The following is a 25,536-nucleotide window of genomic DNA, read 5'->3' as shown; positions in this document are numbered from 1 at the left end:
CGCTCTTGCTGGATTGACTCCTTTTCATATGAAATGAACTTGTTTGTTCCTGGCAATATTTCTTGCTCCATAATCTTACTTGTTTGATAATGTAGCCACTTCAACTTTCTTTTGATTAGCATTAACGTGGTATATCTTTTTCAGTCCTTTTATGTTTAACATACTTATGTCTGTATTTATAAAGCAGTATTTGTAGTTGAGTTTTACTTTTTTATCCATCTGATAATTTCTGCCTTTTAATTTAGGTATTTGAACCATTAATATATAATGTTATTGATATAATTAGGTATAAATATGTAATTTTGCAGTTTCCTGTTTTTCCCATGTATCCTTCGTTCACCTTTTCTTCTTTTTCTCACTTGTTTTGATTATTTTTATGATTTCATTCCATTTCATTTCCTTGGTTGCTGTAATTAAAAAGAAAATAGTAATTGCATTGTCTTTGATGATGTACTATACCTTTAACTTATCATAGTCTGTCTTCAAGTGATATGCTACTCCTGTATGGTATGAGAACTTTATCATTATTTATTTTCATTTCTCCCTTTTCTTCCTTTCTGTTAGCATTGTCATACATTTGGCTTATACTTGTTATAAACCTCAAATATATTGTTTTTTAAAATAGTTATCTTCAATTACCTGTATGGTGGGATACTTAAGGTTGTCCCACACCCCTCTGATGCTCTTTTCATTTTTACAGATTCTTTTCTCTGTGTTTCAAATTCATATAGAAAATTGCTTCACCTTCACCAAACTACTTATGCAGTTTAATCTTTAATCTTATCCAGCATTTTTTTTTTTATTTCACATATTGTAGTTTTCATCTGTAGAAGTTTATTTTGGATCTTTTTTATATCTTTGTTGTGTCTGACTCTTTGAACATATGAGGCACTGTTATAATAATCACTTTTAGTATCCTTGTCTGCTGTTTTTTTACATCTGTGTCAGTTCTGGGTTGATTTTGACTGATAGCAGTTTGTTCTAATTATGGGTTGTGTTTTTCTACTTATTTGCCTGATTTGCCTGTCTGATCATCATTGATTAGATACTCAGTTTTACAAAGTACCTGTTGAGTGCTAGATATTTTTGAATTTCTATAAATATTCTTGAGCTTTGTTCTGGAATATGGTTAATTGGAAACCATTTGATCCTTTTAACTTTTAAGTTTTTTAGGTGGGCCTAGAGCAGCATTTAGTCTAGGGTGTGTTACTTCCCACTAATGAAGCAAGACTCTTAATACTGTGTCTAGTGCTTTTTGAATTATGTGATTTCCTAGTCTGGCTAGTGGGACTGGACGCTGAGTTCCCAGGAATGCCAAATATTCTATCTCTAATCTTTTAGGTTAGTTCTTTCCCTGACTGTAGGTATTTCCTTGCTGAGTACTCAAGGGGAGCCCTCTGCAGTTCTCTGGGATTTTCTTCTGGTGCAGCTTTCTCTTCTTTGGTACTCTGTTCTGTGAACTCTAGCTACCTTGGAATTCTTGGACTCCAGGCTATGTCTCTTTTACTCAGAAGTCCTTCAGGCTCTGCCTGAGGTCACTGTCCTACACTGTAGCCTTGACTGATTTCTTAAGGTAGTAAGCTAGGGAAATCTGACCTTGGCTGGAGGGTTATTTTTGTGTGAGGCTTCTATAGTATAGGTTTGGCACATGATATCAATTTTAAAATAGTTTATATTATATGACTATATGTTCTGGACTGACTTTATAAAAAAGCACATGCTTATTGCTTTTATTCTTTGAATGAAGTTAAATAAATCATTTTATAGTTTCTTAGATTATTAACAACTTATCATGTCGAATGAGGAGAGTTTCCAAAGATGTATAGAATTATGGCCTGGTTCTAGTTTTTTGTTTCCTTTTTAAAATTACGAGTATGGGGATATTAAATAAGAAGAGTTGATAAATACTGTTTATCTCATTGTTATTGGGATTTTGATCAGTTACTAAAACTGCCAAAGGCAGTTGTGGCAGTGTAACAGAGAACTTTAAACTATCAACTATGGTAGAACATTGAATTTCATTTTCAGGTATTACAATCATGATCTCCTATTAGTGCTGAATTCTTTGTTGAGGTCAGTTAAAATAATGTTTGAATCTTCTTGTTATTGCTTGCATTGCACCTATAATTCATATGCTGTTAATCTGTCCTGTTCCAACAGCAGTCCAGAGCATGAGTCCATTCACATCCTGAGTGTTGATGAGAAGAACAAGTTGGGAGCCAAGATTATCAAAGCAGAGATGATGGGGAATATGGTAAGACTCTTAGATGTAGTTTTGGAGAGTAGGGATTAAATATTTAACTTCTTGTGAGTAATTTTGGAAGTTCTTTAGCAGTGTGGATATAGCACACTGTGAAAGTAACGGTTGGTTATTGATTCCTTAAAGAAATTCTCAGCCTGGCTTGGTGCCCACGCCTGTAATCCCAGCACTTAGGGACGCCAAGGAGGGCGGATCACTTGAGGTCAGGTGTTCGAGACCAGCCTGGCCAAAATGGTGAAACCCTGTCTCTACTAAAAATACAAAAATTAGCCAGGTATGGTGATGCGTGACTGTCATTCTAGCTACTGGGAAGGCTGAGATGGGAGAATTGCTTGAACCTGGGAGGCAGAGATTGCAGTGAGCCAAGATCATGCCATTGCACTCCAGCCTGGATGACGAAGCGAGACTGTGTCTCAAAAAAAAAAAAAAGAAAAAAGAAAAGGAAAGAAAGAAACTTTTGAACCTTTCTGTGAACAGTACTATCTGCCTACTTCCAAGTAAATGATCTGCTGTCTCTGTCAGATCTCTGAAACTTAAGATCCTAAGGAACTGCTTGCTTTTAAATTTCTTTTTTACTTTGATATTTGCTTTATTCCAGCATTTCTAACTCATTGAGCATATTTAAGGGATATAAAGATAGCACTTTTTCTCCATCATTTTTGTCATGTATTGTTAAGAATGTTTATTACTTTTCCAAATTACTTAGGAACCTAAAAAAGGAGGATTAAGTCATTTATTCAAGTTTTAAGTAAATGTGCTGTGCCTGATACTGTATTAGATGCTTTGTGTAGGCTAACTCATTTACTTCCTTTAGCAAAGTTTGATTTAAGACTAATTTACCTCAGAATTGTAAGAAGTAGGAATGATTTGTTAAGAGCTGCATTTATGCATTCATCCATTCATTTATTATATGGCACATCATGTTAAAATAATATACAGTGAAATATATGTATTAAAGTGCACATGGCAGAACAGCACAGCCAGATATTGCACATCTTGGTAGAATAGAATTCGGTCATTGTCATATCTATGCACTCATCTCAAACCCAAGTACAAGGGATCTTTAAGTAATCTTATGTTTTGGTAAACTATTAGTACAATACTATAGTAAAACAAATGGTAACCAAACAAGATATTTCTGTTGTTATTAGTTAGTTACGTCCAATAAAGGGCATATCTTACATATGCTGCTCTATCTTTTTGAATCTGTTCTCTGGAAACACTGAACTTCTACTCATCCTAGAAATTGGTAAGGGAAATAAACCAAAAACAGTAATAACGATAGAAAGAACGTACAGTTTGAGCTTTGAAAGTACAGAGGAATTAAAGAAGTAAAAGAGAGGTCACCGAGGTAAGAGGTTAAAATGTGTGTTCTTGTGTTCAGGAAGAACACTGTGGTGGAGCTCGCTTTGCATATCACATAAATATACTTATTTAATTTATTCATGGTTTATTGCTTTACATGGCAGTTGTTTTATATAAATTTATATAGGTTTCCTCGAATAAAAATGAAATATATTCAGAATTTTTTGTCTAAATTATAAACAAGAAGGTAACATTTTCAGTCTCATGATAGCTTTTTCATTACCAATAACTGAAGTTGAAAGTATTGAACTTTTATGATATTTAGGAATTACAAAAAACGTCGTTAAGGTTATGTATTTCCTTCATCTGTGTCCTCCAAAATATGTGTTCTTGTTATTGTTTATCTTTGAAGCATAAGCACGTGTCACAGGTATTCAAGAACTTTGTAACTGAGATAAGTTCATTAAAAAGTAATATACTAGGCTGTGAGTTGGTAATTGAAATTAGGTGATGGCTAAATGAGTGTTTTGTTATGCTATTTTTTCTTCTGTTGTGTAAATTTGAACGTTTTGTCATAAAGAATTAAACTACATGTCACACATATTTTACTTGATTTCTTTTTGAAGGAATTAGCTGAACAACTTAAAGCTCAACTTGAAAAGGCAAATAAATTCAAAGAAACTGTAATGCAGATACCAAAAAAATCTGGGGTAGAGGTAAGTAATAAAAGTTTGTTTGGAGAATGTAATTACCTTGTATAACATTAATACTGGGCAGTGGTAACATTTTAATTTAATTTAATTTAATTTTTTATTTTATTTTATTTTGAGACAGTGTCTTGCTCAGTTGCATAGGCTGGAGTGCAGTAGTGTGATCTCGGCTCACTGCAACCTCTGTCTCCCAGGTTCAACAAATTCTCATGCCTCAGCCTTCTGAGTAGCTGGGACTACAGGTGTGCGCCACCACGCCTGGCTAGTTTTTGTATTTTTACTAGAGATGGGTTTCACCCTGTTGGCCAGGCTGGTCTTGAGCTGCTGACTTCAAGTGATCCACCTGCCTTAGCCTCCCAAAGTGCTGGGATTACAGATGTGAGCCACAGTGTCCACAGTGGTAATATTTTAATGTGAGATGTGTCTGTGTATGTATCTGTGTGTTTATCTGTATGTATGCTTGTTTTTAAAAAAATCAGTTTTCTGTGTATTCTCTTACATCCTGTCGATGTGCCCTGGTGGAAAAAAGCCTCAGGCTGAGACCAAGGGGACCTACTTTTATTCTGACTGTGCTGCTTACTGATTGCTTCTGTACGAGTCAAACTGTTCCTTAATTTGTCTCCTTCAGAATGAGAGACTTGAATTAGATATTCATTTTATATAAAACAAATTACTTTGGTCTATGATTGATTCATCTATCTGTTAGTGAACAAATAAAAACACCTACCTGCATCGGAACATTCATTTGGGTAGGGATGGAAACAATAAATTACAAAAATGATAAACAAATTAAAAAATAATACAGTATATCAGAAAATTATCCTGTGGCAGGCAAGTGGCATTTTTGAGTGACAGGTGGATTGGTGGCTTGGCCATTTCTCATTGAAAAAGTATAAGGCCTTTATGTAATGACCTGTAGTTTGTGAAAGAATGAATTTCTGTATATTTTGAGTGAAGAGCTTTGCAGTCAAAAGGAACAGAGAGTTAAAGGCCCAAAGATGGAAATATGTCTGAGGTACAGGAAGAATAGCAAGGAGACCAGTGTTGCTGGAGTGGAATAAATGACAGAGGGAAGTAGGAGATACAGGTTAGAGAGACTGTAGGCAGCCAGATCATGTTAAGCTTTGAAGTCTTAGTAAGGAGGTGGGCTTTTTTTTCTGACTGAGATGGTGAGAAACTATTAAATGGTTTTGAGCAGAAAATATATTTTGACTGGACCGTTCTGGATTCTTTATTAAGAATGGTTTTTAGAAGCTGAAGTTGAGGTGGGCTTTTGTAATTATGCATATAAGAAATGATAGTGGCTTTGACCAAGAAAGATAGTAGCTATGGAGGTGGTTAGAAGTGATTGCATTTTGTATATGTAGAAATACTTTCTGTATATGTTTTGAAAGAAAAGCTGACAGGATTTTTATTATCGTTTAGGTAGGGAGTAGGTAATGGAATAAAGAGAGAAGGCAAAGAGGACTCTAAGGCTTTTAGCTTGAGCAGCTGAAAGAATAGCCATTATTTGAGTTGTAGAAGAAAGAGGAAGAGTAGGTTTTGGGACATGTCAGAAGTTCTGTTTTGAATATATTGAGAGTTTGGATGCTTGTAAGTTGTAAAACAAGTGGAGATGTCAAGTAGGCAGTTGGATAGTTGGGAGTAGGGAGAAGACAGAATTGGGTAGTTGGGAAAAAATCCTCTGTGCTGGAGATAGAAATTTGGGGGTTATTAACATATAGGTGATATTTAAATCTATGATACTGCATGAAATAATCGCAAGCATAAATGTAGATAGAAGTTGAACAGCTGAGTTCAAATTCTTCATTACAGATTTGGAGGTAGACGAATAACTCTAGCTGGGCGTGGTGATGTGCTCCTGTAGTCCCAGCTACTTGGGAGGCTGAGGCAGACGATTGCTTGAGGCCAGGAGGTCCAGGCTGCTGTGAGCCATGTCATGTCACTGCACTCCAGCCTAGATGACAGGGTGAGACCCTGTCTCTAAAAATAAATAAATAAATAAATAAATAAATAAATAAATAAATAAATAAAACTAAAAACATTAAAAACAATCTCTTCCCTCCCCCCAAAATAACTCATGTAATTTTCACAATATCCTTTGAGGTAGTCCATGTCATTATTACAGCCTTATAGATCAAGAAACTGAGGCACAGAAGGTTAAGTAACTTGTCCAGGTGTACAACTAATAAGTGAAGGGCAAGAATTTAAACCCATGGAAGTACTTGTATGTATATGATACCTCTTTTTCATGCTGAAGGACAAGGTCAACAGGTTTTTTGGAGAATCAGGTTTGGGATATAATGAAGTTTAAAACTGATTTTAGAGGTCTGTTCTTAAAGATTAATTTACATAATTTACTGTCAGTGTGGAAGGAGATGAGAATGTATAAAGTCAATTTCCCTAGAAGTTTCTTCAGGCTAACATCATTCATGACTTAGATAATACTGTAGAGAATATGTTTATGAAAATGGCTGTTTACACTCAGTTGTGGTACCTAATATTTTTTAAAAGTTTCTCACACAGACTAAAGAATCGAAAGTGAGAAATTACTAGTAGGATTCAAAAGTAGGGACTGGGAGGATAGCTAGAACTAGGTGTACTGTGAAGTCCATCTTACACAATTTTTTCAGGTGTCCTTGTGGTTAACTAATTTTGTACTCTGAAAGTTTCAGTGGTTTATTAGTGCTAACTGGAAGTACCAGATCTTCCTGCAGCAGGGCCTTCCACAGTATGGCGCCGTTTTCCAGGCCTACCTCCAAGACTGTCTTATACGTAACAAATGTTTTTTCACATTTACCTATGCTATTTTATTATTTGTGCCAGGCATCACCTTTCTTCATTATGGCTTTTTTCTAATCCTCTTAGACAATTGCAACATTTTCCATTTTTGAAACCTCAGAGACTTTTTTTCTTTTTAAGATTTTATGTTTAGAGCAGTGCTAGGTTCACAGCAGAATTGAGACGAAGGTACACAGATTTCCCATATACTTCCTGTCCCTACCTAAGCATAGCCTCCCCCATCAGCAGTAGCCCCTACCAGAGTAGTACATTTGTTATAATTGATGAACTTGCATTGACATATTGTAACACTCAAAGTCCATAGATTACATTAAGGTCCCCTCTTGGTATTGTACATTCTGTTGGTTTGAAAAAAATATGTGATGACATGTATCTGTCATTATAGATCATACAAAGTATTTTCACTGCACTGAATCCTCTGTGCTCCACCTGTTCTTCCCTTCCTATCCCTTAACCTCTGGCAACCTCTGATCTTTGCAGTCTCCATAGTTTTGGCTTTTCCAGAATGTTGCATAATTGAAATCATACAGTATATAGCATTTTCAGATTGGCTTCTTTTACTTAGTAATATGTATTTAAGATTCCTCTCCATCTTTCTGTGGTTTGATAGCTCATTTCCTTTTAGTGCTGAATAATATTCTATGGTGTATAGATGCCACATTTTATTTATTAATTAACAAGCTTCCTGGGAGCAGTGCTGAGGCCTCTAGAGTGACTTCCAGTGGATGGGACAAAGAAACCACTGTGCTATTTTGATCTTCTGACAATCCATCTGTGTCTTTGTCCCTCTCTTTAAATATTAGTCCGATTAAAGAAAATACAATATGAATCATAAGTACTCTTTCATTTTACCTCATATATTCTAGAATAGAAAAACCAGTGTTTTTGATAATCAGGTTTTAAAATGTCTGAAGGGCATTAAATATTTGTGAATATAGCAAGGAATACTTATTTTATTTTAATTAGTATATTTATTAAAGTTATTAGCTTAAATAACCTACCCATAAACATTAAATAATCTTGGTAAATTTAGCAAATCACTCAATTATTTTAAGAAATACATCAGACTAAAATTCTTTAATGCAATTTTCATGGTTAGCTTAATTAAATTATAAAATTTTAAGCTGTTACTAGTTTTATATTGCTTATTCACTTAAGTGTTTCAAATACCTTCAAAAAACAGACACACAAATTCTTAAAAAGTTATTTATAAATGAATGCAAGTGCCATTAAAAATGTGTCTCCTGCATTAAATTGAAATAAATTTTATACCAAAAAAGGTTGCAGAGCTATTACTATACTTTTACCTAAACGCAATATAAAAGGTTAAGTTTGATTTATTTCTTAATCTCAGAGTTGCAAAGTTACTTAACCATCTAAGGGAAATTAACTGTTTTTGGCAGGTTATTGTCACTCCATAGAAGGAGGGATCTTTGTACAGTTAACAGTTTTGGAATAATGGATCAGAAATTTGATATTACTATATGAGACCCTAACTATTAAGAATAGACCTTGCTGTTTTATGCTAGCCTATGGACGTACGTGTGTGCGCACACACATACACAAACTCTCTCTCTCTCTCTCCTCTCTCATAAAAGAATAGACCGGAGCCTGAGATTTTTGTGTTATTTCTTGTAGTCAAGCTTTGCTGACCCTACCAAATGAATCGACTATTTTCTTCTCATCTTTTGACTAAGGTTTGCTATGTCCCGTTAGCTTTCGTTTCATATACCTCCTAAAGTGAAGTGTTTTTTCCATTATCCTGTGCGGCTATTTAATGTAAAATCAGTTTTCAAAGTATCTTAGGCAAGCAAAAGGAGCCACTTTGCTTGAAATGGTTGAGGAGGTTTGTGGCTTGGAACAGAAGGAAAAAATTTGAAGCAGAAATTCTGTTAAACAACATTTTTCCTATGGTTTTGAGGGTATGATAGAATAATTAACAGGCTATGTCTCATCCATTGTCCACATGACTCTGATATTACTCATGTTTTTAAAATTTCTAACCCCTCCTAGCTTTGAGCAGTACTCAGTAGATTAGTATTCAAAGTATCGTATCAAGTAGAATTTCTGTTTGTTAGTCTGTTTTGGGAACAGTATAGCCCTTTGAAGCTTCAAACAGAAAGTTTTTATTTTTATTATTATTATTTTTTTCCCTAAGGATTCTTTCACTAGAATGGCATATTTTTATCTTCTCTTCAGAGAAGGTTCAAGTACACTTGCACATCTGGTTCAAGCTTTACTAAATATATATATAAAACAAATCTCTGCCAACAATTCTGAAAGAATTCTCTATTGCCACTAAAGTAGTTTATTTCATCAGATCCAGGGCCTTGATTACCTTTCAAAGTGGTTTTGTTAGAAATTAGAGTAGAATACAAAGTTGTTTACTGCTATATGGACATTTGGTGACATTCCAGGGGAAAATCTTGTAATACTTCTGCTGAAAATTTTGCCCTTTGAGAGGAAAGAAAACCCTATACATAGAACGCTTGAACTTCAGGGAAGAATTCTTTCATTGTTTAGCTCGTTTGTTGGAAGTATTAAATTACAGGAATAAGGTAAATATCTTAATTCAAATATATATGAATATCATTTTGGCTTTAGTGAAAAACCATCAGCACCTAATTTGCTTATTCCTCTTCTCCTTTAGAGGGTGAACTATTTCGTATTTAGGACAAGGGTTATTCTTTCAGTTCATGTCTAGTCCCTAGAGTAATACTTGATATCTTGTAGACAGCCAAGACATGCTGAAATACTTGTTTTATGAATGTCTTCAATTTATTTTATCCTCTGTAGTATTTTATTGTAAATTTTTAAAATGATCCATGATCTTTGACTTCAACTAGTCTGGCCATCACACAAGTGAAGCTTCTTTATTTTAACATGAAGCCAAATACATAGCTTCTTTATCTAATTCGTGCTTGGACACTGAGTGATGAGGTGTCACTGAGTTTTGGAGATTGCCAGTTTTATATCAGGAAAAATCTAATACGAATTCTTTAATATGTTAGTCCTCATCTGCCCTTCTATAATTTGTGCCTGTTAATAATCCTTTAATGGAATCACATTATGTATACATTTAATCCAAGGGAATTCAGCTCTGTACTTTATAAGAAAAGAAAATGCAGGAAATTAAGCTCAACATTTGTAACAAAGAATGAAATAATCTTTGCATAATGGTGTAGTAGCTTTAAAGTTTTGTCTACACCGCTAATGAAGAAGAGAAATGCATTTTGGTCCCTGCGCATGTACGTAGAGAGGGTTTATGGACATTCTCTTTAAAGAAATTGAGGAATTAACTAAGGGCCATAGAGAAACATTAATAAATAAATAGATAAATTCATCATTTTGTGTATAAAGTCAGGTGCTTGCCTGGTGATTTGAAGTATTTCCAGTAATAGTTTGAGACCATATTCAGTTACTGCTTTAACACTGTCTTTTGGATCTGATTCTTGGGTACGTCGTTCACTGTGTTCGCATATTCACTTGTCATAGCTGCGATTCTCAGAATATGTGAACTCCTAGACTGTCTTTTTTTTTTTTTTAATGTGTTAGCATCCCAATCTCTGGAGTTGATCCCCATAAGCATAGTACAACAGAAAAAAAGTTACAAGACTAAAAAACTTGCTTGTGGTTTCCTTTTAATATTGAAACAGTGAGGTTCTTGACCTTTACTCAATGAATACTTTGCAGTTCCTTCTTTGTAGATGGCCTTTGCACTCTCAATTTTCTAAGTCAAATATTTTAAATCTAGAGTAAACGTTATTGTAGCTTTGCATTTATTCTACTATTTACCTTGCCATGTTACTGTAGGCACACTTTACTTGAGATACAGTCTTGCTTGACACAGAATAGGTGTGCATAAATATATTTTTTTAGTCATTTAGCTAGTTTTTTTCCCTAGCCAAGCAAAATAGGTCAATAGATGTACCTATTTTCTATACAGTTCAGCTTGTTTTTTTAACTCTCCTTAAAGTATCCCTCATTTCTGTGCTGTGCAGTTAGAAATTTCATCTTAGGCATTACTAGAGGGCTTATTTCTTTAAATAGAGTATTACTAGAGGAGCAGATATTTTAAGCGAAAATAAGAAATAGTAAAGCAAATGATATATAAATACAAACTTGTATTAGCATACAGAATCTTATGTGTTCTCTAGTCTCATACCTCATGAAAATTCATTTTGAAATAGTGTCAGTTTTACCTGCTAGATGTTTCTTAACTCTGCTCTTTGTTTTTTATATCTACCACACTAAGATGACCATTGTTTTGTCTTGACTTCCTAAGTAGCTGTTTTCCCTCCTGTCTCAGTGCCTTTACACAGTCTTTCTTTGCCTAGAATACTTTTCTTCATGTAGTTAACTTCTATATATCCTTGAGCTCTTAATTCAGACATCATATACTCCTTTTAAAAGCTTTCAGGAAAGAGAACATACAAATAAGGTTAATTATACAAATATATAAGTACAGTCCTTTGGTGATCCTTCAAAGAAAAAGTATAGAAATATGGAGGTATTGAATAGGGCCTGGTACAATCTGGGCATCCAAAGAATGTTCTGAGGCTATAGTCATTATTTTTGGATCCTGTTACCATTTTGTAACTTTGCCAAAGGAAAAGCTATTCTCTTTATGACTACTATCTGTGAGTTTTATTTATTTACCATAGAAATAGTCTTTAGCATGGTATTATCCTATTATCCTAGCTGGGAGTGTTGACCTGTAGGCTTCAGTCATGGAATAGGAAACACCCACTCTTATGACTAGGATGTGTTTAATTCTTAGTGCTTTCTGGGGTAAATTTTTAAAATTGTTTTGTGAATGGTATTTTCTCAAGTGTAATAATTTAGAGAAAATTGTAGAGTAGTTGTTTTGGATAGTTTTAATTGTAGATTTATTAATGATCTAATTTTGGGATGAAGAATTATGTCTTAGACTATCTCAAACTTTGCACAGGGCTCTGTAACAGATACTGAAGCCATAACTAACTGGTTTCCTTAGAGAAGGAACAATGACCCAGCAGCAGCCTCTCTCCTACACCAGTTTGCTTTGATCCCCTCAAATGCTCATTATTTTTTTCTCACTAACGATACTATTAGCATTTAATTCCCTTTTCTGTTGTTAAATTTTAGGGAAAAATGAAATGTTACTGCATATGAAAAATATTGAGTCTTTATACTGTTCAGCAGCATTTGAGACTTCGGTGTTCTTTTCGAGGGATGGATTTGTACATGTTCCAGATTTTTTTTGTGTGTGGAGGGGTTAGGTGGAGGGATAATGTTGCATAGTTATATATTTGCAAGTTAAAGGGAAACCATTTTAAGTGGAAAAAAAAAATCAAACCCAAAGACAATTTTATCCTTGTACATATCTTTTAAATTAACCATATTGTTGAATGTGTAACCAATTGTTGAAGATAGAAATGAAATTTAATGTGCTTTTAGGAAAACTGAAAATACAGTTTTCAATTACATAGTACATAAGTATGCAGGTACCAAAGAGGTTCTGACTAGAATATTTATAGTAGACAGTTGTTAATGAAGATTCATGAAGAAGAGAAAATAAAATTAGTTGAGTGAAACTCCACAATACTGAAAAAAAGGAAAGAAAAGAAAAACACTTGATACAGCACAGCGAATCATAGAAAAATCTTAGAGTATTTATTATGTTCCTGTTTACTCAAGAATAGTAAATAATCTGTGTGTCATTCTTTGATTTAACAGAAATTTAAGTTACAATTAATGTAGCTATTATTTATTAATAATTAGTAGTGGTGTCTGTGGCATTAGCCAGTAATAACAAAAAAGAGATGAGAGAACATAACAAAGAGTAGATACGATATACAAAGGGTAGATTCAAAACTGAAAGTACTAAAATAGAAAACCAAAAATAAATAGAAATACTTTAAAAGAACGCTAGAATTTATTCTTTGAACAAAATTAATAGGTAGCCTCTAAGAAGGCCAGTCTAAAAAAAAAAGGAAAACACAGCAATATATTAAGAATTTTGAAAAGGGGACACTATGGACAGAATTGAGAATTTAAAAGCTTTTTTTTTTTTTTTTTTTTTTTTTTTTTCCGAGCGGAGTCTTGCTCTCTTGCCCATGCTGGAGTGCAGTGGTGCAATCTGGGCTCACTACAACCTCTGCCTCTTGGATTTGAGTGATTCTCCTGCCTCAGCCTCCTGAGTAGCTGAGATCATGGGCACATGCAAAAGCATTTTTAAAACGGCTGCATTGAGCCTGTATGATGCCTTCATGGAGTTAGAAAAAGATGTCTTCTTTGGGCAGATACAGTCCTGTGAATGCTTTTGTACAAATTAAAAAGTAGCCTTAAGCTAGGACATACATCTCACTCATCAGAATGTAGCTTGGTGTTCAGTCCACCCACTGCCTTGGCCAGGTACTTGTGTGTAGTGAGCAATTTGTGGACGTATTTAGAGATAAAGTAGAAATTATTCAAAAGTCATGAAAATACTGAGAATAGTAATAATTGATTATTATGGAAATTTTAAAAGATAGAAGTTGAAACATGCTATATGGCATTCATTGATAACAAACTTGTAGACTACTGTCATGAACTCTGCAAGTTTGTGGACCACTGATAGAAAAACCTGATTTAGTAGAAGAGTTTTACTTTATTTTCCAATGCTAGAAAAGGCTTTCAAACATTTAAACGTTTTAATACCAGCTTTGAATCAAAGCAGCGTATGCTTTTTTCTTTTCTTTTTAATCAATGTCCTACATACAAGTAGTGCTAAAAGAGCTATACCAAATAGTAACAGTGTTGTGAGCCCTTTCCAGACCTTATTCCAATCCTGATGGAAGCCACTTTGGTTCTTAATTGTTTCTTTTGCTTTATTTCTATGTTTTAAAATTATCTCTTGATTCTGCAAATAGATACTGTTAGGCCAAATAGTATTTTATAGTTGCCTTTCTTTTATGTAAATAAATAAAATTTGCATTATTATTTTTTTCTTTTTGTTTATCTTTTGGTTTGCTTGATATTCTTTGTTAGGTTTTCTCTTACTTCTAACAGCTTGTTAAAATACATCCCAATTCAGTCAGCCAGGAAGCTGAGGGCTGATTAGATTCCTTTTCCGGTACTGTGGTCTATAAACTGCCTCATGATAGAAAGCTGTGGCCATTGTAGGGCTTATCTCATTTGTTTCCTTCTTTTAGGGATCACACTCCTCTAGAAGTCAGTGTCTAAAAATGGTTGTTTCATGTATTTGTCCTGTTGTCTAGTTTTTTTAAACAACAGCTGGTTGTACTGTTTTTTGTTACGCCATCATGGCATGGAATGGAAGTCAAGCATAGATATTTTAACAGAATAAGAGTACCAGGTCCCATTCTCTTACCCTTGTTGTTAGGAACATGGATCTTGTGTATTATTATTAAGCAATTGCAAGTTTTAGTCTCGCTTGTTATTATGTAGTAAAAAAAAATCTACAAAATGATTTTGAATTAGTTTTATTGGCTAAATAGTAATATAGAACCAAGATTGGCAGACTTTTCTTAGAGATCACATAGTAAATATTTTAGATTTTGTGTGCTGTCCTATCTGTGCTATAGCTATTCAACTGTTGTTGTATCATGAAGGCAGCCATAGATAATAAATAAATGAATGAGACTGGTTGGGTTCCAAAAAAACCTTAATTATGGATGTTAAAATTAGAATTGTATAGAATTTTAATTTGTCATGAAATACTATTGTTTTGATTCCCCCCAATCATTTAATAATGTAAAGACCATCCATAGCTTGTGGGCTGACTAAAAACAAGCACAAGAATGGAGTTGGCCTGTGGGCCATAGTTTGTTGACACTGATACAGATTTTTTTTTTCTTTTCTTTTGAGAAGGAGTCTTGCTCTGTTGCCAGGCTGGAGTGCAGTGGCACAGTCTCAGCTCACTGCAACCTCCATCTCCCGGGTTCAAGCGATTCTTCTGCTTCAGCCTCCCAAGTAGCTGGGACTACAGGCACATGCCACCACGCCCGGCTGATTTTTGTATTTTTAGTAGAGACAGGGTTTCACCATGTTGGCCAGGATGGTCTCGATCTCTTGACCTCGTGATCCGCCCGCCTCGGCCTGATACAGATTCTTAAGCCTCATATTCTGCATTAATGTGATAGCAAATTGGGAACTTACTTATTATTTCTGAGCTCCTCAGTGTTTCTGTCTTGGTTAGCCTAAGTGGCAAAACTTAGTGTAATCTCTACTGGCAGGCCTAAGGAACAGAAATTAGAGAAGTGGGTAGAAGAGGAAAGTAAAGGGGAAAGCAGGTTAGCTTTAGGAATATAATGAATCTATCTGAGGCACCAGCTTGTTAATTTCTTTTATCAAGCATTTATTGGGTACCCACTGTTGTTTGACACTGTGCTAAGTCCTATCCATACCAAGCAGTATGCAGCTTGGTCTTTGGCCTGGGAAGGTGAGGAAGAAAGTTAAGTTTTGAATATCTGTTGGGGTAAATGGAAATTTAGAATGACTAAAGTATCTTTTGCAGATAAATACCATTTTTTTTTTCTCCATTGCACTTTTATTTGAATGTAATATTTGGGACAATTATCCAAAAGGGCCAGTATTTCCCAATTTTAATCCGAGGTCATAATAAAACAAGCAACAAAACAGTGTTTGGGATTTCAGTTTCTCACGCTTATCATCAAGACTCACTGCCTCCCATCATCAATATTTATTGAGCATTTGCAGTGTACTAGGCACAATAGAACATACAGAAAACATTGTCCCTGCTCTTGAGGAGCTTACATTCTAAAAGAAAAAAATACTAATTTTAATTTTTATTATTTTTTATGCAGGTGGTATTTGGTTACATGAATAAGTTTTTTAATGGTGATTTGTGAGATTTTGGTGCACCCATCATCTAAGCAGTATATTTGTAGTCTTTTATCCCTCGCCCTCATCCTACTCTTCCCCCAAAGTCTCCAAAATCCATTGTATCATTCTTAGCCTTTGTGTCCTCATAGCTTAGCTCCCACATTATCAGTGAAAACATTTGATATTTGTTTTTTCGTTCCTGAGTTATATCACTTAGAATAATAGTCTCCAGTCTCATCCAGGTCACTGCAAATGCTGTTAATTGATTCTTTATTATGACTGTGTAGTATTCCATCACCCCCCCCCCCACACACACATATATCACAGTTTCTTTATCCACTGGTTGATTGATGGGCATTTGGGTTGGTTCCACAATTTTGCAGTTGTGAATTGTGCTGCTGTAAACATGCATGTGCAAGTATCTTTTTCAAATAATGACTTCTTTTTCTCTGGGTAGATACCTAGTAGTGGGATTGCTAGATCAAATGGCAGTTCTACTTTTAGTTCTTTAAGGAATCTCCACACTGTTTTCCATAGTGGCTGCACTAGTTTACATTCCCACCAGCAGTGTAGAAGTGTTCCCTGTTTACCATATCCACACCAACATCTACTCTTTTTTGATTTTTAAGTTTCGGTCCTTCTCGTAGAGGTAACGTGGTATTGCATTGTAGTTTTGATTTGCATTCCCCTGATCGTTAGTGATGTTGAGCATTTTTTCATGTTTGTTAGCCATTTGTATACCTTCTTTTGCGAATTGTCTGTTCATATCATTAGCCCACTTTTTGATGGGACTGTTTGTTTTTTTTCTTACTGATTTGTTTGTTGTAGATTATGGATATTAGTTCTTTGTCATATGTATAGATTGTGAATATTTTCTCCCACTCTGTGGGTTGTCTCTTTACTCTGCTGACTGTTCCTTTTGCCGTGCAAAAGCTCTGTAGTTTAATAGGTCCCAGCTATTTGTCTTTGCTTTTATTGCATTTGCTTTTGGGTTCTTGGTCATGAAATTCTTGCCTAAGCCAAGGTCTATAAGGATTTTTTCAATATTATCTTCTAGAATTTTTAGTTTCATTTCTTAGGGTTAAGTTCCTAATCCATCTTGAGTTGAGTTTTGTATAAGGTGAGAGATGAGGATCCAGTTTCATTCTACTACATGTGGTTAGACAATTATCCCAGCATCATTTGTTGAAAAGGGTGTCCTTTCGCCACCTTTATGTTTTTGTTTGCTTTGTTGAAGATGAGTTGGCTGTAAGTATTTGGATTTATTTCTGTGTTCTCTATTATGTTCTGTTGGTCTGTGTGCCTATTTTTATTCCAGCACCAGGCTGTTTTGGTGACTAAGGCCTTATAGTATAGTTTGAAATCAGGTAATGTGATGCTTCCAGATTTGTTCTTTTTGCTTAGTTTCACTTTGGCCATGCAGGCTATTTTTTGGTCTATATGAATTTTAGAATTGTTTTTTCTAATTCTGTAAAGAATGATGGTGGTATTTTGATGGGGATTAAATTGAACTTGTTGATTGCTTTTGTTAGTATGGTCATTTTCACAATATTGATTCTGCCTACCCATGAACATGAAATGTGTTTCCATTCGTTTGGGTCATCGGTGATTTCTTTCAGTAGTTTTCCTTGTAGCAGTGTTCCTTTGTTAGGTATATTCCTAAGAATTTTATTTATAATTATTTTTTTGCAGCTATTGTAAAAGGGATTGAGTTCTTGATTTGATTCTCTGCTTGGTCACTGTTGGTGTACAAAAGAGCTATTGATTTGTGTACATTAATCTTGTATCCAGGAACTTTGCTGAATTCTTTTTATCAGTTTTAGGAGCTTTCTGAAGGAGTCCTTAGTGTTTTCAAGGTTAACGATCATATCATCAGCAAACAGCGACAGTTTGACTTCCTTTTAACTGATTTGGATACCCTTTATTTCCTTCTCTTGTCTGATAGCTCTGGCTAGGATTTCCAGTATGGTTTTGAAGAGCAGTGGTGAGAGTGGGCATCCATGTCTTGTTCCAGTTCTCAGAGGGAATGCTTTCAACTTGTCCCCATTCAATATTATGTTGGCTGTGGGTTTGTCGTAGATGGCCTTTATTACGTTGAGGTATGCCCCTTGTATGCCTATTTTGCTGAGAGTTTTAATCATAAAGGGATGCTGGATTTTGTCAAATGCTTTTTCTTAATCTATTGACATGATCATGTGATTTTTGTTTTTAATTCTGTTTATTTGGTGTATCACACTTATTGACTTGCATGTGTTAAACCATCCTTGTATCCCTGATATGAAACCACCAGTTTATCATGGTGGATTATCTTTTCGATATGTCATTGGATTCGGTTAGCTAGTATTTTGTTAGGGGTTTTCACATCTGTATTCATCAAGGATATTTGTAGTTTTCTTTTTTGGTTATGTCCATTCCTGGTTTTGGTATTAGAATGAGTCTGGCTTCACAGACTGAATTAGGAAGATTTCCGTCTTTCTCTATCTTGTGGAATAGTGTCAAAAGGATTGGTACCAATTCTTCTTTGACTGTTTGGTAGAATTCTGCTGTGAATTTCTTTGGTCCTGGACATTTTTTGTTGGTAACTTTTAAATTACCGTTTCAATCTCACATCTTGTTATTGTTCTGTTCAGGGTATCTAATTTTTCCTGATTTAAGCTAGGAGGGTTATATCCTTCCAGGAATTTATCCGTCTCTTCTAGCTTTTCTAGTTCATGTACGTAAAAGTGTTCATAGTAGCTTTGAACAATCTTTTGTATTTCAGTAGTGTCAGTTGTAGTATCTCCTGTTTTGTTTCTTAGTGAGGTTATTTGCAATTTTCTCTCTTCTTTTCTTAGTTAATCTTGCTAATAGTCTATCAATTTTATTTATCTTTTCAAAGAACCAGCTTTTTGTTTCATTTATCTTTTGTATTTTTCTTTTTGTTTCAATTTCTTTTAGTTCTGCTCTGATCTTGGTTATTTCCTTTCTTCTGCTGGGTATGGGTTTAGTTTGTTCTTGTTTCTCTAGTTCTTTGAGATGTGACCTTAGAGTGTGAGTTTGTGCTCTTTCAGACTCTTTGATATAGTTGTTTAGGGCTATGCACTTTCCTCTTAGCACTGCCTTTGTTGTATCCCAGAGGTTTTGATAGGTTGTGTCATTATTGTCATTCAGTTTGAGTAATTTTTAAATTTCCATCTTGATTTTTTTTTTTTTTTTTTACCCAGTGCTCATTCAGTAGCAGGTTATTTAATTTCCATGTATTTGGATGGTTTTGAAGATTCCTTTTAAGATTGATTTCTTATTTTATTCCACTGTGGTCTGACAGGGTGCTTCATATAATTTCAATTTTCTTAAATTTATTTAGGCTCATTTTATGGCTTATTAAATGGTCTGTCTTGGAGAAAGTTCCATCTGCTGTTGAATAGAATGTATATTCTGCAGTTGTTGGATGAAATGCTCTGTATATATCTGTTAAGTCCATTTGTTCCAGGGTATAGTTTTAATCCATTTTTTCTTTGTCGACTTTCTGTCTTGATGACCTGTCTAGGGCTGTCAGTGGAGTATTGAAGTCCCCCACTATTACTGTGTTTCTGTCTATCTCATTTCTTAGGTCTGTTAGTAACTGTTTTATAAATTGGGGACCTCCAGTGTTAGGTGAATGTATATTTAGGATTGTGATTTTTTTTGTTAGACAAGGCCTTTTTACCATTATATACTGTCCCTCTTTGTCTCTTTTAACCATTGTTGCTTAAAGTTTGTTTTGTCTGATATAAGAATAGCTACCCCTGCTCACTTTTGGTGTCTATTTCCATGAAATGCCTTTTTCCACCCCTTTATTTTAAGTTTATATGAGTCCTTATGTGTTAGGTGAGTCTCTTGAAGGCAGCAGATGGTTGGTTGGTGAGTTCTTACCCATTCTGTGATTCTGTAACTGTTAAGTGGAGCATTTAGGCATTTATATTCAGTGTTAGTATTGAAATGTGAGGTACTGTTGCTTTCATCGTGCTCTTTATTGCCTCTGTACTTTGGTGTTTGTTTTTGTTTTTTAACTTGTATTTTTCTTTTATAGATCCTGGGTGATTTATGCTTTAAAGAGGTTATGTTTTGATGTCAAAAGATTTGTTTCAAGAATTAGGGCTCCATTTAGCAGTTCTTATAGTGGTGGTTTGGTAATGGCAAATTCTCAACATTTGTCTGAAAATGACTGTATCTTTCCTTCGTATATCATGCTTAGTTTTGCTGGTTACAAAATTCTTGGCTGAAAATTCTTTCGTCTGAGGAGGCTGAAGATAGGTCCCCAATCCCTTTTAGGTTATAGGGTTTCTGCTGAGAAATCGGCTGTTAATCGATGGGTTTTCCTTTATAGGTAACCTGGTGCTTCTGTCTCACAGCTTTTAAGATTCTTTCCTTCGTCTTAACTTTGGATAACTTGATGACAGTGTGCATAGGCAAAGATATTTTTGCAATGAATTTCCCAGGTATTCTTTGACCTTCTTGTATTTTTTCTTCGTGCTATTTCTTTGATACTTCTCCCTTCACTTCTTGTATCATTTTTTGTATTTTTTTGCATTGGGCTTCGCCTTTCTCTGATTCCTCCCTGATTAGTTTAATAACTAAACTCCTGAATTCTTTTTTAGGAGGTTAGAAATCAGGATTTCTGTTTGGTTTGGATCCATTGCTAGTGAACTAATGTGGTTTTTGGGGGGCATTGAAGAGCCTCATTTCGTCATATTACCGGGGTTGGTTTTCTGATTCCTTCTCATTTGGGTAGGCTGTGTCGGAGGGAAGGTCTAGGGCTGAAGGCCGTTGTGTAGATTCTTTTATCTCGTAGAGTGTTCCTTTGATGTAGTACTCTTCCCCTTTTTCTATAGACGTGGCTTCCTGTGAGCCAAACTTCAGTGTTTGGTGTCTTTCTTCTGGGTCTAGCTACCCAGCAAGTATACATGGCTTTGGGCTGGTACTAGATATTGTCTGCACATGGTCCTGTGATGTGAACCATCTATGGGTCTCTCAGCTGTGGATACCAGTGCCTGTTCTGGTGGATGTGGTGGAGGGTGCAGTGGACTCTGTGAGGGTTCCTAGCTTTGGTTGTTTTATTTTTGTGCTGGTTGGACTCCTGCCAGGAGGTGGCACTTTCCAGAGACCATCAGCTATAGTAGTGTGGAGAGGGACTGGTGGTAGATGTGCTTCTAGAATTCCCAAGATTATATGCCCTTTGTCTTCCACTACCAGGGTAGAAAGGGAAGGACCATCAGGTCGGGACAGGACTAAGCATGTCTGAGCTCAGACTCTCCGTGGGCTGGTCTTGCTGGGGCTGCTGAGATTCCCCGGTCACTGGAGTTGTGTTACTTAGGAGGATATGGCTGCCACTGCTGAGTCATGCAGGTTGTCAGGGAAGTGGGGGAAAACCGGCGTCACGGGCCTCACCCAACTCACACGCAAACTGAAGGGCCAGTCACACTCTCACTGTACCCCCCACCAACAGTGCCATGTCTGTTTCCAGGCTGAGGGCAAATTGGGTTTGAAAACTTACCAGAGGATATCCGCCTTCCAGCTATAAGAGAAAAGGGCTTTAGTTCTTCCCCTGTGAAGTGTGTACACCGGATTCATGTATTCCTCCGAGTTCTGGCCAAAGGGGTTCTCACCCTGTTCAAACTGTTTATAAAGTTCAGTTAGGTAATTTCTTTTCCTTGTGGAGTTTTACCACTGGCTTCTCTTACCATCCTCCTGATGGGTCCCTGTGGTGCCAGGCAGGAATGGGCTGTTGGGGACCCATTGAGCTCCCAGGGCCTTTCTGCTGCTTTCTGTACCTCTGTATTTCACTTGGCTCTCTAACTTGACTCAGTTCCAGTTAAAGTCAGAAACCTCTCCTGCAAACAGACCTTCAGCTTCTCCAGTAGGGGTATGTGTTTGGGAGGAATTGTGTTCCCACTTCCACAGTCGGGACACTCACAGTATTTGGGGTGTCTCCCGGGACTTGCAGGAGCAGTCTGCTCCTTCAGAGGGTCTATGGGTCCTCTCCGGATTGTTGGTTTGTTCTTGCAGTTGATCTAATGCTAAAATTCACAATGCAAGCCTCTGCATGCTGCTCTCTCTAGAGCTACAATCTAGTCCTGCCTTGTGTCTGCCACAATCTCCTGAATCCTCAATTTTTTATTACTATAAAAATGATACGTACTTGTGGGAAAAAATTATTTATTATCTCACAAATACTGTAGATACCAATAGGAAGGTTTATGCTGGTTATGTTAACAAATTGATTTTGTAGTTTTATATGGTGTTTTGTTTTCTCCTTTCTTCTTTTAAAATAAGAATCCATGATTTTTCTCAGCCAGAAAACTTTTATGAATTAATGAGTAAATGGTTCCAGAGCATTTTGGGATTTGTTAATTAAAGTGTCTGTATAAAATGCTTTAATAAATGATCAGTTTTGATGTTTTTAAAATATAAAGTCCTCCAGAGAAAATTATAATTGTTGGGGATAATTTAAAAACCTGGAGCATTTGGCATTCTTAGGAAGATGGAAAGATTTTGTAAATGCTTTTAAGTTATATGAAGTGTTTCTACTTTCTTTTGAGATATATTACAAAATTACATGGATGATGAAAATGTTTTTGCATATTTTCTATGTAGAGTGAACTTCTCATTTCTGTCTTGTATTTTAAAGCCATGTAGATGGTTAGAATGCATTCTGTCTTGGGTACCCAAAATGGAGCAACATGGGATCGTCTGTATTGGCAGTCCTAAGGAGCAGAAAGTCAGCAAAGGAAGGAAAGAGCTGACTAAAGGGGAAAGTGGGTTAGTTTTGCAAGTACAATTAATCTGTCTGAGGCACCAGTTTTGTTAATGACGTTTATCAAGCATTTATTGAATCCCCATTATTGTTTTACACTGTGACAGGTCCTAGAGATACCAAGTAGTATATAGCTTAGTCTTTGTCCTGTTAAGACTGATAAATATAAATAGACAAATAGTTACTGAAATGATTACAGTCTAGCAACATACATATGCCTAAAATTATTGGGAACAGAACATTGGCTGTAACTAAATTCTTAATTTCCTAGTTGAGCAAGAAGGGATAATTGTTGCATGCAGAGGAAATAAAATTTACAGTACATTTACAAAAATTACAAGCAGCTAGAAAAATCTAGGGCCCAAATTTGAAGGATTTGTATACTGTATGAAAATGCTTTACCTTTATTTTATTACTTAGTACTATTTAGACTGTGGTGTAGGATCGGAGTTGTTTATATATATTTTAAAATTTTACAGACCGTGATGGATTAATAGTTTTATAAAATACAATAAAAATTAATCACAGAAAGGTGAAATAAAGATACATGAAATAAAGTCCCAAGTTTTTATTTAGACTGAACCAATATAAGATGATTCTTGTATTAGTCTGCTTTCATGCTTCTGTAAAAGACATACACGAGACGAGGTAGTTAACAAAAGAAAGAGGTTTAATTGCACTTACAGTTCCACATGGCTGGGTGGGCCTCACAATCATGGTGGAAGGCAGGGAGGAGCAAGTCACATCTTATGTGGATGGCAGCAGGGAAGGAGAGAGCTTGTGCAGAGAAATTCCCATTTTTAAAACTATCAGATCTTGTGAGACCCATTCACTATCACAAGAACAGCACAAGAAAGACTTGTCCCATGATTCAGTCATCTCCCACTGGGTCCCTCCCACAACATGTGGAAATTATGGGAGCTACAAGATGAGATTTGGGTGGGGACATGGAGCCAAACCATATTAATTCTGTACAGTTGCTATAAATGTTTATAAACACTCAGTTTCTGTACTCATTATGGATTAGTAAATAGCTAGTAATTCTTGGACTTGTAATGGTCTGTGGGCCATGCTTGGAGTGGTATTGATCTTCTAGGTGAAAAATGGCTCCTGAAGATTTTTACGTAAATCATAGCATGATTATATTTGTTTTTAACACAGTGAATTTTGGGGAGGGGGGTTTGGGCATTGATTCAGTTTCAGGCAGAAGGGTGGAAACCAAGGAACGCTGGAATCATCAGCATTTGAGGGGTAGCTGGAAGTGGAGGAGAAAGTGAAGGTGACTTTGCTTACATTAATAATTCATGTGGGGAGTAGTTTCCCCACTAGGCCATAAGCTTATAGGAAGGCAGGGGCTATATTTCTTTTTACTCCTACGATAAAATAGACATTTCAGAAATATTTGATGAATGAATAAATGAATGAATGAATTGGGTTAGAGAGGTAAAGGCAGAACCAGGAGAGAGTAGAGTGTTTAAAACTGGAATAAGAATTTCAGGCTAGAAAATGTAATAAACAGAACCAAATGCTTTCAAATCAGAGAAGATGATAACTTATTAATTATGTATTGGACTTAGTAATTTGAAAGTCCTTAGGGAGACCAGCTTTATCAGTACAGTAAAGTTAGAAGCCAGATTATAATGTGTTGCCTATATCTACTATCTGGTAAGGGAGTGAGTAAAAAGATCTTTTAAAAGATGGCACTTCATTCATCAATGTTCATTTATGTATTTGAGGAAGAAAAGTAATCATAATCTTTGGTATCAATTTAGTATTGTGTTTGAATGTAAGATCAAGAATAGATATGTATTATTTTTCTTCCATTTCAGCTGGGGAAACTAACATCTATTAAATGGAATTGGGATTGATTTTTTCTGCATATGATTCTGATTGAGAAGAAGACTAAAATATGAATAATTTGCTTGGTCTTATGTCAAATAGATTTTTAATGAATTTATTTCTTAATGTTATTTTTGTTTTTATTTTTTAAAAACAGATTTAGGGGTTGCATATGCAGGTTTGTTACCGGGATATATTATGTAATGGTGAGGTTTGGGCTTCTGTTTTACTCATCACCTGAATAGTGAACATTATCCCCATTAAGTAATTTTTTCAATCCTTTTGGCTTTTTCATCCTCCTTGCTTTTGGAGACTGTAGTGTCTGTTCTCTTTAGGTCCATGTGTACCCATTGTTTAGTTCTCACTTTTAAGTAAGAACATGCAGTATTTGATTTTCTTAGTTATTTCACTTAGGATAATTGCCTCTAGTTCTATCCATGCCACTGTGAAAGATGTTTCCCTTTTTATGGTTGTGTCGTATTCCCGGGGATATACACCACATTTTCTCTATTCAGTCATCCATTAGTGAACACTTGGTTGATTCCATGACTTTGCTGTTGTGAATAGTGCTGTGATAAACATGTGAGTGCAGGTGTCTTTTCGATATAATAATTTATTTTCCTTTGTCATTCCCTAATATTCTTTATTGATTATTAGAATCCTTCCAATAACATTCCATTTCCATCATAGAATAAAATTTACTCTTACTCTGTACTGTGCCAGGCTTATACTTGACCAAAAGTTTGTAGGAAAAATATTATGGCTTGAAAGTATATGGGATATAATTACTTCTGAAGAGTCAGAAAACTGAAAAGCATTTGAAGGCTGTTAATAGGAAGAATAGAAGTTACGTGTAGTGTTATTATATTTGCTAATTTAGCAAGTTTGTCTGTCATTGCTTTATTTCTTATAATCAACTTTTAATAGGATCTTTTAAATTTAAAAAGATGTTAAACATTGCACCTGCTGCATAAGTGATGAGCATTCTTACACAATGCCACATGTACTGTTGATACATC

The 25,536-nt window shown here is 35.4% G+C and overlaps 1 protein-coding gene across 2 annotated transcripts in view; it reads left to right on the top strand.

Moving 5' to 3' along the window:
• The window catches only part of CWF19L2 (CWF19 like cell cycle control factor 2), a 129,453-nt gene that overhangs the window by 41,561 nt on the left and 62,356 nt on the right, over positions 1–25,536 (top strand). For both annotated transcript variants that reach the window (XM_039471415.2, XM_074400513.1), the window contains exons 9-10: positions 2,161–2,254; positions 4,192–4,281. In XM_039471415.2, the coding sequence (XP_039327349.2) occupies positions 2,161–2,254; positions 4,192–4,281 (184 nt within the window). The remainder of the gene's footprint in view (positions 1–2,160; positions 2,255–4,191; positions 4,282–25,536) is intronic.

Source organism: Saimiri boliviensis, chromosome 6 (assembly GCF_048565385.1).
Source record: "Saimiri boliviensis isolate mSaiBol1 chromosome 6, mSaiBol1.pri, whole genome shotgun sequence".
In the NCBI taxonomy this organism is placed as follows: Eukaryota; Metazoa; Chordata; class Mammalia; order Primates; family Cebidae; genus Saimiri; species Saimiri boliviensis.
This window is presented reverse-complemented; position numbering and strand designations above follow the sequence as displayed.